The sequence below is a fragment of the Silurus aristotelis genome (assembly GCF_946808225.1).
Source record: "Silurus aristotelis genome assembly, chromosome: 16".
NCBI lineage: Eukaryota > Metazoa > Chordata > Actinopteri > Siluriformes > Siluridae > Silurus > Silurus aristotelis.
Window position 1 is genome coordinate 10,490,531 of NC_139589.1, and position 15,125 is coordinate 10,505,655.

Sequence of the window (15,125 nt, forward strand, 5' to 3'; positions counted from 1 at the left end):
AAATTTCCCCATTGTGGAATTGAATAATTCTCCATTTACAGATTATTTATTATGCAAATTAAAATAATCTCTCACACACACACACACAAGGCTGAGTTACTGTATGAGTTTAATAGGTGCTCATATAACAAAATACCAATGTACAAACTGGACAGAATAAAAAGTATGCATTGCTCCATCACGACTTCCTTGTCTTCTCAAACACCGAACTGTACACAGGTTCAGCTTTAATGTACTCGTTTTTTTTTTTACATCACAAGTGGGTTTTGCATTGTGAAATCACTTCCTTTTTCTCTTCTTTAGTGCTTTCCACTCACCCTCCTGAGTGGCCAAACTACCAAACAGCTCCTTCACCTTCCTCTTTCTCTCTGCATCCCTGTTACACACACACACACACACACACACACACACACACACACACACACACACACACACACACACACACACACACACACACACACACACACACACACACACACACACACACTTCTTACTACATAATTAATGCAGTATTTTTTATGTGGACTGTGTGTGTGTGTGTGTGTGTGTGTGTGTGTGTGTGTTCGGTGTGTGTGTGTGTGTGTGTGTGTGTGTGTGTGTGTGTCGGGGTTGGGGGGGGTGTAATAAGTGGAGTTTGTCTGGTTTAGTGTGTAATGTGCATGATTCAGTGCACTGACCTGCGCAGAGTGTCGGACAGTTTGGTGTGAGCGAGGAAGCGCGTGTCCTTCCTGATCTCCCTCAGAGCACCTTTAAACTCTTTCTTATACTTATGCTTCAGTCGCTCTCTCTCCTTCTCCTCTTTTGTGTTCCCGCGTTTCTTTCCGTAGTCCAACCTTAATGCCATAAACATTACAAAACAAAACAAAAAAACTCACTACAATAATCATACACATTCACACATTAAAAGTCACATGCTCACTATACTTGAACAATGTAAGTGCACTCACACTTCCACCACTTTGGGCCGCAGCAGTTTGAGGGGGATGGGCTTCTTCTTATCAAACACCAAAGGTGCATGCTCGGAAAGTCTCTCAGGAATGACCTTCAAGATTTCTTTGTGCAGCTCCTACAAACAGGGCAAGCACACTACTTATTTACATGCCTGCAAATAAACAACCATGCTGGAATACTATTAAAATCACATTTTTACTTTCTTTTAAAACTATATGCTAAATTCCTCCAAATCTTCTTCTAGTTTTGGATTTTTTTTTCAATCTTTTGGCTTGCGTTGAATGTATTGTAGCATGCCAGTGACATGCTGTTCTTTAATGTGAAGACACCAGGTTCTTGCTTACCTGTAGGGCTGATGGGTAATCTGAAACTGGCAGATGTTTAGCCAGGAGGATTCTGATTGGCTGGAAGATGTGCTGGTAGGCAGGAAGCTGTTGATAAAGCGCTGTGCATCTCTTTACCAAATCCAAGCAAGCATAAAGCACAGACAACCTGCAACAAACCGAAGTAACATCAAAATCAAGGCTGTTGTTCTTTCAGTAGTCACATACTATATGGTCCAATTATATTTTGACAACTGGCCATCACAATCCTTCTGTACAATTTTGGAGTGTGTCTATCAGTTTTCACTCATACACATTTGGCACATTCAGCCTAAACTGTATTAGTGAACTTGGGTATTGACGGTAGCTGATGTTGGCTTGAATTGGACATTATTATTCATCCCAAAGCTGTTTAAAGAGGTTGAGATCAGGGCTCTGTGTAGACCACTGGAATTTCTCCACAACTAATTTACCACACATTTGTGCCCAGAGAGACTGTAAAACTGGAACAGGAAACGGTAGTCACAAAGCTGAAGCATCAAATTGTATAACTGTCTAAAATATCTTTCAATGTTTTAGGATTAACAATATTGTTCTCTAAATCTGAGCACAGAGGGTTGAGATCTTTGCTCACGGGCCCTTGGGCTTGGTGATACTGGAGCTTGAACACTGAACTAGCAGACACATAATGACGCTGTTGATGCCTGGTTCTTCTTGTAATTATGCTTCTATAAGCTTTTTAAAACCATGTACCTGTACTGAGTGGTGCAACAGACCATGATATTTAGCACTTCTGTGATTACTGGTGCAACTGTTGCTGCTAAACACTTCCACTTGAGTTAGCTGGGGCACATGTGGCAAGGCAGAAATTTCACAAACTGACCTGTTGTGAAAATGACATCTTACAGCAATGCTATGTTTAAAGCCAATGAATTTTTCATTATGACCAATTCAACTGCCCATGTTTGGTTATATAGTGTAGATGGCACACACTGTACACCACTTGCACAAAAAAAAAAAGAAAAAACACTACTGTTATTCAAATGAATATTTTTCAAAGTAATAAACTGCTTAGTATTCCAGGGTTTTCACTCATTTTAGTAGCTATTTTAGTAGCATGCACACACACACACACACACACACACACACACACACACACACACACACACACACACACACACACACACACACACACACACACACACACACACACACACACACACACACACACACAGTACAGTACAGTACAGTACAGTACAGACCAAAAGTTTGGACACACCTTCTCATTCAAAGAGTTTTCTTTATTTTCATGACTATGAAAATTGTAGAGTCACACTGAAGGCATCAAAACTATGAATTAACACATGTGGAATTATATATGGAATTATATACATAACAAAAAAGTGTGAAACAACTGAAAATGTCATATAGTAGGTTCTTCAAAGTAGCCACCTTTTGCTTTGATTACTGCTTTGCACACTCTTGGCATTCTCTTGATGAGCTTCAAGAGGTAGTCACCTGAAATGGTTTTCACTTCACAGGTGTGCCCTGTCAGGTTTAATAAGTGTGATTTCTTGCCTTATAAATGGGGTTGGGACCATCAGTTGTGTTGTGCAGAAGTCAGGTGGATACACAGCTGATAGTCCTACTGAATAGACTGTTAGAATTTGTATTATGGCAAGAAAAAAGCAGCTAAGTACAACGAGAGTGTAAAAACGAGTGGCCATCATTACTTTAAGAAATGAAGGTCAGTCAGTCCGAAAAATTGGGAAAACTTTGAAAGTGTCCCCAAGTGCAGTCACAAAAACCATCAAGCGCTACAAAGAAACTGGCTCACATGCGGACTGTCCCAGGAAAGGAAGACCAAGAGTCACCTCTGCTGCGGAGGATAAGTTCATCCAAGTCACCAGCCTCAGAAATCGCAGGTTAACAGCAGCTCAGATTAGAGACCAGGTCAATGGCACACAGAGTTCTAGCAGCAGACACATCTCTACAACAACTGTTAAGAGGAGACTGTGTGAATCAGGCCTTAATGGTAGAATATCTGCTAGGAAACCACTGCTAAAGAAAGGCAACAAGCAGAAGAGACTTGTTTGGTCTAAAGAACACAAGGAATGGACATTAGACCAGTGGAAATCTGTGCTTTGGTCTGATGAGTGCAAATTTGAGATCTTTAGTTCCAACCACTGTGTCTTTGTGCGACGCAGAAAAGGTGAACGGATGGACTCTACATGCCTGGTTCCCACCGTGAAGCATGGAGGAGGAGGTGTGATGGTGTGGGGGTGCTTTGCTGGTGACACTGTTGGGGATTTATTCAAAATTGAAGGCATACTGAACCAGCATGACTACCACAGCATCTTGCAGCGGCATGCTATTCCATCCGGTTTGCGTTTATTTGGACCATCATTTATTTTTCAACAGGACAATGACCCCAAACACACCTCCAGGCTGTGTAAGGGCTATTTGACCAAGAAGGAGAGTGATTGGGTGCTGTGCCAGATGACCTGGCCTCCACAGTCACCGGACCTGAACCCAATCAAGATGGTTTGGGGTGAGCTGGACCGCAGAGTGAAGGCAAAAGGGCCAACAAGTGCTAAGCATCTCTGGGAACTCCTTCAAGACTGTTGGAAGACCATTTCAGGTGACTACCTCTTGAAGCTCATCAAGAGAATGCCAAGAGTGTGCAAAGCAGTAATCAAAGCAAAAGGTGGCTACTTTGAAGAACCTAGAATATTTTTCAGTTGTTTCACACTTTTTTGTTATGTATATAATTCCATATATAATTCCACGTGTTAATTCATAGTTTTGATGCCTTCAGTGTGAATCTACAATTTTCATAGTCATGAAAATAAAGAAAACTCTTTGAAAGAGAAGGTGTGTCCAAACTTTTGGTCTGTACTGTATGTATTATATATATATATATATATATATGTGTGTGTGTATGTATGTGTGTGTGTGTGTGTGTGTAACGCACGCACGCTAGGAAACTTTAGCCCTTTAGTCATCATCAGAAATGCATCACTACACTCTGACAAAGGACAATCACAGAAGAGTGATGATTAACACACAAACGTGCAAAATCATAAACACTTAAAATCGTTTTAGAATGTATGCGGGTGTGTGTGTTATTTGAAATAGGGTGCGTGCGTGTGTTACTTGAAGTGATCTTTCTCAGTTTCTGTAGTAGCTGTAACTTTGTGAGCTGATGACAGCGCGATGTTTTTCCTGGTCCAGCTGTTAGCAGACTGTGGATCACACACACGCAGCAGCTCACTGCTCTTCCCCTGCAGCCTGAATGGGTGAACCACATGGTAATCTAAACACACAAACACAAATAAATCCAACATTTGCATTAAAACAGCATCTTTTAGTGTTAACCATTAAGCTGTATCCTGTTTCACTTGTGCAGATGTGTGTACACAGATGTATACAAACTTGTTCAGATGTGTGTATTACCTGTGCTGGTGTGTGTGGGGACTGCGAGGTGCAGAAGTCCTAGCAGATAGTTAATAAGTTCAGGGACAAATCGCTTGGAGAGAGAAACGCACTCCACCGCTAGACAGCACGGAATAAGACCTGCACACACACTCTCCAGAGACACCACTGCACACTGTGTGAGAGGAAAACAAACACACACTATAACGGAGTTGTGTTTTGGACCTACAAATGTTGAAGGACACAAATCGGTCTATAAACAACACTGCACCAAAAACTGCTGATCTTCACAGACACATACCTTAGTAAGAGTCTGGCTGATGTAGAGGAAGACTGGAGTTGTCACTGGATGACGGAAATCAGATGCGGGAAACAGCAGAGTGGCAATCCTTAGATAGATGAGCTACACACACACACACACACACACACACACACACACAAAACCCAGTTTAGATACACTGCATCCGAAAAGTATTCACAGTCTAATTTTGAGATTTTGTATGACAAGACATGTATGCATTGTATGGTGAAGTATAATATTAAATGTAACACACACACACACACACACATACACACACACACACACACACACACACACACACACACACACACACACACACACACACACACACACACACCTGTATTACCCAAATGAGGTCTAACAAGTAGAAACTATTTAATTTTTCCATTTAATTTTATTTACTGAAATTAATTTGTGAAAATTTAATCGATTAATCAATTTAATCAATATAATAAAAAGTGTAATGCATAAATTGTATTTATTCTATTTTCTATTTATATATTTAGTTTATAAAATATTATAAACTATTATTTTAAATATTATTTAACCAATCAGGCATTTTATTCAAATTAATTAACAATAAACTTAATTCATAAATGTATAGTTTTAAAAATGTAAAAATTTTCACAAAATGTTAATAATAATGAACTGTTAATAAACAAAAAATAAATAAATATCCAACGAAAAAAAAACGAGGAGTAATTTTGTTTTGCATCTCTTCTAAGTGTGCTGAAATTCAACCGTGAATTTTGTGTAAAGTTACACTCCTATTGTGTGTCTATATATACCATATCCAAGCCTGGGATTGCAGCACGACCTTTGACCTCTACATTCTCCTCCATACTGTGAGCGGCATCACCAATCAGTGACTGCATCACTCGACACGCCGTTTCAGGAAAGAGCTGGGACAGAGAATAGATTTGCCTGAGAGACAGAGGGGAAAATGCAGACAGATGAGTAAGAGAATTATTTTGTTTCTGTTTTGTGGAAATTGACTCAGTTAGATGGAAAACACACACTTACGGAATGAGTGTGTTGATGGTGGTAAGCTGGGGAGGATTGTGGGTAGCCAGTTCCCCTACGTACTCCAACAGAAAGCCAAATTGTTTCTGTAGAAAAGATACTTAAAGTTACTTAAAGAAAGCGGCTCAGATGGGTTTCTTAAAATATACATACCCATTTCAAATGTACTGATTACCCATAATGGTAATTCTCATTTAGCAGCAGGAGACAGTTATTAAAAGTTAGCGAGTATATAAAAAGTGTTGGAATAGGACACAACCCTTTTCTGAACGGTTCTCTTACTAAACAATGTGTGAGGTCACATCCAAGGTCAAAGTTCACCTGTAATTTAGCCTTGTTTCCAACAGCCAGACTTGGGTGATTACATTTCTTCATTCTCTCTATGATGACACACTGTTCATCAGCCGAGTAACCCTGCAGCATCGCCTTCAAATCCATGTAACACTCAGGAGCTGACACACACACACACACACACACACACACACACACACACACACACTCTTATTTCCTGTCTGTTTTCCATCCCATTTTTTAATCCACCCCAACAAATCTATCCATCTCTCCCATTTACATCCAGCTCTCTCTGTACCTTTGAAGGTGTAGGGCAGCTCTGCATGGGCCGTGTCCTGAATCTCTTTTCTTTCTTCGACGCTCAGCATGTGCCTGATTTCAGCAGCAGACTCCTCCTCTTTTTCTTCATCGTCCTCTCCATCCTCATCTTCGTCATCTTCCAAATCAGAGTGATCATCATCATCTTCCTCATCACCACCATCACTATCATCATCCTCCCCTTCATCATCATCCTCCTCTTCATCACCATCATCATCCTCCTCTTCATCATCTCCTCCATCACCTTCCTCTTCCTCAATGTTCCACTTCCCATCCTACACATCAGAGAAATGTGTGTAAGGTTAGTTTAATATTAATAAAAATAAAATAAAAAATACTTAAGCAGAAAAAAAAACAGAACAGTAGTTATTCTATATAAACCCTTTGCACATGCCTAACATTCCTCTCCGAAAGTATTTCCACATGGCTGCCATTTTCATTGTTAATCTGTTTCTCAAACTAAAACTGGTATTTTAATCACTCTCTTATTTGCATTACTATTAATTACTATTATCAGTGTAATGTGCTCATTCTGATACTTAATTGTAGGTCAATTCCTTTTTTCTTGGTTCAAAGTTTCAGCCTTATTTCTTAAATACAGTTAAGGCCAAACGTTTACACACACTAGGCTCAAGATTCAATTCAGTTTTTCATAACAGCACACAATTTGTGTTGCCACAGAAGACCAGCACATAAAAAAAAAAAACCCTGACTGAATTTTGCACGTAATCATCATAATGACCAAAATAATCAATCACCGACCATAATGACCAGAGGTGTGTACGGAAAAAAAAAAATAATAATAATAATAATAAAAAAAGTTCAAGCTTTCAATCTGAAAAGCATTCCCTCAAATGTAAAGCATGGAGTGGCAATAATGTCGCACAATTCAGAAAAGAAATAGCATCGTGTGAAAGGATTCTAGGATTATCTGGAAATACCAAAACACCTCAAAAGATCAGTAAGACTTAATTGCAGAGGTCCCCAAATACCAGGTCATGACCGAGTACAGGGCCACTGAAGACTTGCAGGAATGTTCTGAGGAAAATGACTATTATTTATTATATGTTCTGCCCTGAGAGAGCCACAATCCAAAATTAGATATGTGAAAGATTATGTTCATCATTAATCAAATACATTTACATTGTGACTGCTTCTCAGATGCAATCAGCTACGTCTGTGGGGGTTTCATTAAGATGGCCCATACAGGAGATGGGTGTGGGCCAGACAACACACACAAAGGACATTCAGTTTTGTATTGAGGACCCTCCACAGGAAGTCCTTATAGTTCTGTCCTCTTGTATAATGATCTGTCTCACAGAGAGATCTTGGGTGAAGATAGACTGACAAGCTAACAAATGCTGTTTAAAGACCCGCTACACTGCTACCTTTAATAAATTCTTCTCCCCACAAGATCTCTGGTCAAGCTTACTTATTTTATGTATTAGAGAAATCTAATACATTGGTGATCCACCCAAACCAAATACAGCCAAATCTAACAAATGCTGCAAACTATCTCTTACCTTTATTAGCTTAATTTCTATCAATGTATTAGAGGTAGATAAATCAACAGATAGATAGTTAAGACAGACAGAGCCACAAGTATCTTTTCAACATAGAAACTGGTCCATTTGTAATCCCTGGTCTTCAGCATACCTTCAAAATTGTAACAAAGTCTGAAGAGAACAAAATGAAAATACTTCAATGGGCATAAAAAAAAAAAAAGAAAGTCCTAACCTGAAACCTTTTTGATTTATGCAATTAGAACTCAACATCAACAAATAATAGTGTACATAAACATTATCTATTAAAAAAAAAAAAAGTTAATTAACACAGGATAATGTGATAACATGAAATGTTATCTATTTAGTCTTGCTACTTGTAAAACTTCCTACAACTTGCCTCCAGTGTATATACCTGCATAATGTTAGTCATACAAATAAAAGTCTGCGAAACTATTGTCCAGAGTTCCCGCTGTATTTTGTGGTGTTCTGTCCTCACATCACACACACAAAAGATACTAGACAAACTTTTTTAGTGTCTTTATAGTCCTTATACATGTGGCATGAGAAATCACATTTAAGCTCTACGTTGTTTAATGAACCTGTGTTTCTGTTCCTGAAATGTTCATGGGTCATCTACGTATGCTAATGAATTCAGATCACACATCAGGTGCAGAACAGCACGACCAGAAGGTTATGCTATAATTAGAGCACTGAGGTGTATCACAACACTACATGCCAACCAAATTAAAAACCTTGGCCAAGGTCAATAAAGAATACATTTTCTGGATTGTGTGTAAACCTGGTATGAGAGTGTTTTGCGGTCGTCCTTGTCAAGGATGAATCCATCGTTGAGGTCATCAGCTGACATGTGTGTGGGTCTGGGGTTTTCATCCACCTGCCCCTCCATTCTCCTCAGTCTGTCTGCCTGCGCAACACACACACACACGGTAATGAAACCATAGGTGTTTAAAATCCCTTTACACACATGTAATACAACCTGGGTGTAAGTAAGCAGTCTGTGCGTTCAGGGGTGTGTAAATGTGCATGTTAGAGTATTTGTGTATGTTACCTCAAGCTTCTGCAGTCTCTCTCTTTCCTCTCTGGCGATCTCCTCTGGCGTTTTGAGTTTTTCAGATGGCTGAGCTTTTATCTCGAATCCCAACTCCCGTACCATCATGTCATATTCATCCAGCTACACACACACACACACACACACACACACACACACACACACACACACACACACTATATCATGTAAAGATAGAACAGCGAATCTAGCCATACACTAATTTAAACTTAACACACTGTGGAACATAAACTTCAGTCTCAGGCCTGACATATCATCCTCACCTTCGGCTTGTCCTTCTCCTCCTCCCGCTCTCTGGGAGTTTTACGTGATATAAGGTTCTGGATAGACTTCCACTCCTGGTCCAGCTTCTCTGTCAGCTCGTGTGTCTCTTCTTTTTGAGTTTGACGTTCTCGCTGCACAAGACACACGCATCATCACGAGCACACAATCAACTACAAATATACACTAGATTATTAATTCAGCATAGTGGCTAACAGGAGTGTAAGTGCATTCACCTTCTCCTGTTTGGATTTGAGGATGAGCTCCTCAATGAGCTCCTGGCGTGTTTTGCTTTTTGCCTCCGCTTCTTCACTGCTTTTCTTCCGTAGAAGCCCTCCGCCTCCTCCAAAGTGTGACGCCGTGATTTCAGCTTCACACGCACGCATACCAAAGTTATTAGGGTTGTTACAGAGATACAGTTTCTACTTGGTGTACAGTTTTTAAGTGTATAATGTAATGTGCATGTGCATTTTCTAACCGGAGAGCAGGCCTTTCTCCTCCGAGTCGCTCTCACTGTCTACTCCATCTGTAAACTTCTCCATCTCAGCCAAGGACTGCCCATAATGTGTTAATTCCTCTTCATCATTCAGGTTAAACATGTCCTTCTTCATCTGCGTATGCTGTACACACACATATATACACACAGTCAGGAGAGATACATATAGACATTTCTATAACTGCAGCTGTATCTAAAATGTTAAATAATGAGTTAAAGCAGATGTTCAGAAAATACACTGTTTTCGTTGACCTTGTCGCTCTTCCTTTACAGTTCTTCATCCCAGAGCAATGTCGAATGAAGGATTCAGACTAGCCTAGAATGCTGATTTTTTTTTTTTTTTATAACAGCAGTGTGGCCAGCAATCGCAGGTTTAATTAATAATGCACTTTCTGAAACATAAATCATCCACAAAAATCCACACCTAATACTAAACACAACACATTTATTTAGCATGGAGGGAGGGAGTCAGTAGCTTCAGTGCTCTATAACAGAGATAAAGCTGTAATGGAGAAGTCTTCAGGAGCTTGGCGCTCTGTATTTTGCTGTATCACAAAACTCATATTTAATGGATTATCCCTCACTTCAATTGCTTTCATCTCAACCACTTCATTGGGTTGAATGCACTTGTCTCACTGTCCTGGGTTAACTGGAAACTTTGCACTGTCTTGGGCTAAGTGAACTCAGCTGTTACCTGTCTCTCCATGGCGAATCTTTTCAGAATTTTGTCCTCTGGTGCCATCTTGGCGTCATACTCTCCAAAACGGCGATCAATAAAGGAGTTGGCTTTGTTTTTCATTCTGAACTCCTTCAGGAGGGTCTGTTTACGCTGCGCACACAAAAATCAAACAAGCTCAATCAGGTTTCTTTTAACTATAGATATCGTTACAAAAGCAGCTTTAGATAAATTTACAGATAAATGGAGAGCAAGCCAGAGGTGACAGAGGCAAGGAAAACCAGCAGTATAGCCCACTGTATACAACATACAAAGACACACAACCAATAAGCTCAATAAGCTTGAGAATTGAAGGGGAAGACCGTGAGAGATGACATTAGACAGTGAGAGAGAGATGACATAAGAGACAGACAGCACATAAGACAGGTGTTTAAATTTCAAGAGCATTACAGGGAGAATTAGCAAAAGATAGAGTATAAGAAACAGTGAGAGAGAGCAAAAGAAAGAAAAATGCATGTTACCTTGTTATGAGCTTTAGAGCGAGACACGCCTGGCAGTCCCACATCGTGTTTACTCTTTCGGCCCAAAACATCAAACTTCTTCTTGTTAATCTTCACCTCAAACAGATTCGTCTTAATCTGAGCATGTGCGCTACTCTTGCGCACTTTATCACACACACTCCTTTTCTTCTCCGGTTTCCCCATTTCACTCTGAAACAGAAAAGACCACCACAGGTATGACAGGCTTTATTTCTTCAGCTGGAAAATGAAATGAAGCTTCAAATAAACAAACTTAAAAAGAGCCATTTGTGCAATCATCCTCATACACACCCCTAACTAGTAATAGTTAATTAATAAATAAATAAATAAATAAATAAAAGTTGCTAACACTGTGTTGAGACCAATTAGAATTGAATTAAGAAGGTAGTGCATTATCAAGTTAATCTTTGTACCACCGTGCGTTGTTTACACTAGCACAGTGGTCCCCAACCCCCTGGTGCCGGTCCGCGGGTGAATTTGTACCGGGCCGCACAGAAAGAATACATAACTTACATTATTTCCGTTTCATTTATTATCTGATTCTGAATGATGTTTTATTTTAGAAAATTACCGGATTCTCTCTGCCACATCTGTCTATTAAAACAGTTGTTTTCTCGTCCACACTTGTAGGAAGGCTTGTCACTAGATATCGGAGCGTGGCTGTGGAGACTGTGATCATAAAGCTACAAGAGCATTAGTGAGATCTAGAACTGAGGTAGGCTAAAAAAGGCTTAAGGTTTAGTCAACATTCTGGTTCATTCCAAAAACTATACAGTGGGGTTGAGGCCAGGAACCTGTGCCAGAAACTCAACCTCTATCATGCTAAACTTGGCAAACTACATTATATGAACAAAAGTATTAGGACACCTGAGTTTTCCAACCATATGTGGTTCTTTCCCCCAAACTGATACCTCAGTTTGGAGGCACAAAATTGTACAGGATGTCTTTGGATAAAGATACATTAACTTTTTTCTTCACTTGATCTAGCAGACTAAAACCTGTTCCAGCATGACAATACCCCAGTGCAAAAAACCTGCTCCATGGAGATATGGTTTATATGGGTTGAAGTGGACGATCTTCTGCTACAAGGCACTGACCTCAACATTTGGGATGAATTTAAGATGAATTAGAAAGTTGACTTTACTAACATCCTTGTAGCTGAATGAGCACAAATCACCACAAGCACTCGCCAAAATCTAGTGGAACATCTTCCCAGAAGAATGAAGGTTATTAACAGCAAATTAATGTGGAATGGGACTTTATAAAGGTTAGTCTGCTTAGTCCACAGGGACAGTTCAGCTGAAGCAGGTCCTAGTGAAGTGGAATTGTAATGCTATAGTATAGAGAGACATCCTAGATAATTGGGTGTATAAATTTTTTTTAAAACACGTTGTGAGGGATCACCAACATATGAGTGCACACACACCTCACAGTGTATTAACAGTTTCATAAAGCAAGAATCAGATAATCAGAGTTAGTTGTTGAGCTGATTTTTAGACAAAAACACAAAACAATAAACCAATCAGATTTTAAACTCTGGAGTGTGTAAATGTACAGCAAATGATAAACACACTCCTGTCACACAGCTGCAGACACTGTTCTGTTTATCTGATCATTTCAGACAGCTTCCTCATCTTAGGTGGCTTTCAACCAAACAAACAATTAGAGACATGCTTTGCTCTGTGGTTATTTAACTACACCTCTAAACAGTTAGCCTGATTAGCCTCATGATACGGGGCGTGCAACGCTGTATTAGATCGGAGGCTTGCAAGCTTCCAAATACTGATTACTCACCTAGAATTATAACCTCCAATAATTACAGGTTTAGAAGTGACATATTTGTTAGGTAGAAGTTCAGATCTGATCCATCACCGAGCTAGCTGGATTCACGTGGTCCAGCCACCATAGCAATACACAACAGCGTGTCAATCCCCAAAGGTCAAACTTCTCGATATGACTCGGCGAGTATTCTGCCCCATGTGGACTGGAGTGGTATTACAACCATATACCGCTACACCATTAGACTACTACACCAGGGGTCACAAACAAAGTGCACAGCACAACTCATCACAACATAATGTAGAATCAGTGCGAGCTTCCTTTAGATAGGTACAACTTTATTATCATTGCACAGTACAGGTACACAGCAACGAATTCAGTTCAACATCTACCAGAAGTGCAAAGAGTAGCATTGTGCAAACTGACCAGTGCAGATAAAAAATAAGCAGTGTATAAATATAGATATGTAGAAGATAATCTATTATTAATGCATAAAATGATACATTTATAGAAAAAAACTGCAACTTATTAAAATGTGCAGAAAATTGGCACAGGACTAAAAAATAAATAAATAAAACACCCAGCAGACCACGAAAGTCAATAAAATGGAAATTATAATAAGCATTAAAAAAATGTATTATTTTGGTTCAGCCCAGTATCAAATGATCTACAGCCCAGCACCATTCTAAAACCTGGTAGTTGGGAAGCCCTGCACTACACCACTACTCTGCCACCTATGTATCTAATATCTTACATGTCTGTTTCTCAGTATGTTTACTAAAGATATTCATTCATTCATTCATTTTCTCCCGCTTATCCGTAATTTGGGTCACACCTAAAGGGTGTGGGCCAAAATTAAATCTCATTATATCAAATAGTATTTTATTAAAAGACAGTTGTCTTTGTTCCCTTTATTTATGTTTCAATATTATTTATCAGCAAACAAACAAACAAACAAACAAATAAATAAATAAACATAATTCTGTATTGTGCTTAACTAATTCAGTTTTACACATATATAGAGCAATGAAAAAATCCAATTTATAATGCAGTTCAACGCCTAATACAGATATTCAAGCTAAAAGCAATACAGCTATATGTTTTGATATCAGTGACCTGTAATGAAATACATGAACCTTCTATTTGTTTTTCAAATTTGGATAAATCAAATTATTTTTTTTTCACTTCTCATATATTACATGGCAGGCCCTAGTATTTCTGAAGTCTATACCGGGCTATCTATCATATGGTACCAGGCTGCACAGAAAGAATAAAAGCTTTTACATTTTTATTTAATTTACATTTTATTGACTTGTGCATATTTTGAAAGATGACCACTTCTGCCTATGTAAATTTCCTCTGACTTGTTTCAGGTATTGTGTATAGTTATTAGTGTGTGTGTGTGTGTGTGTGTGTGTGTGTGTGTGCGTGTGAAAAATTGTCTTGTGTGACCCTGGTCTGTCATTTAAAAAAAAACATTGGGGACCACTGGTCTAAATGGCATATAGCCTTTTTATACTTTCTGTACATTGTGTATAGTAATATTTTATGCAGCTTTTTAGCTCAATGTTTTGTCGCATTTTAAGTCATTTTATTATGTCCTTACTTGTATTCTGAATGAAGGCAGCTGCAGGAATCTGATTAAAGAAACAGGGCATTGTGAATGAAGAGAAGTTGCAAACTGCATGTCAGATCAGCTAAAAAGATTTCAAGGTCACATCACATGCAAGAAGAGTAACATAAGAGAGTTGCAGGAGTCAGATTAAGATCATACATGACTTAACAATCTTAGTGCTGAATGTTTGTTCTGTCAAAAAGAACCTGCATGTGAAGGTTTACACCATGTACAGAAAACTGGCAACTCGTCCCTTGCTGCAGTGAAGAAAACATATTTCTGATATTTTTGAAGATTGTGAGTATGAAAGTGACAGTGAGACTTTCACATTTCTATTTATTTTGGCTAAAAATATTGACAATTAATCAGATTGTGTGTGGGTTTTAATCTTTGATTTCCACTCACAACTTTAGTTCTGACCTGCACTATGTTCTTGTTTACTGTTTCACATGCAAAAATGAAATAAATAAATAAATAAAACATAACCAGGGTATCCATTTTTTATCAGTCATCTTCAATAACATG

The 15,125-nt window shown here is 38.9% G+C and overlaps 1 protein-coding gene across 1 annotated transcript; it reads right to left on the reverse strand.

The window, feature by feature from the left end:
- Positions 1 to 91: 91 nt before the first annotated feature.
- Positions 92 to 13,158, reverse strand: nop14 (NOP14 nucleolar protein homolog (yeast)). The gene is made up of 19 exons (XM_083564961.1): positions 12,997 to 13,158; positions 11,189 to 11,377; positions 10,686 to 10,820; positions 9,974 to 10,115; positions 9,732 to 9,865; positions 9,498 to 9,629; positions 9,217 to 9,339; positions 8,947 to 9,072; positions 6,623 to 6,917; positions 6,355 to 6,485; positions 6,034 to 6,119; positions 5,799 to 5,934; positions 5,011 to 5,112; positions 4,731 to 4,884; positions 4,431 to 4,590; positions 1,296 to 1,443; positions 948 to 1,066; positions 678 to 833; positions 92 to 376 (listed from the first exon to the last, which is right to left on the reverse strand). Exons 2-19 carry the CDS (start codon positions 11,369 to 11,371, stop codon positions 280 to 282), a joined length of 2,559 nt encoding a protein of 852 aa, XP_083421087.1. The 5' UTR covers positions 11,372 to 11,377; positions 12,997 to 13,158; the 3' UTR covers positions 92 to 279.
- Positions 13,159 to 15,125: the final 1,967 nt, after the last annotated feature.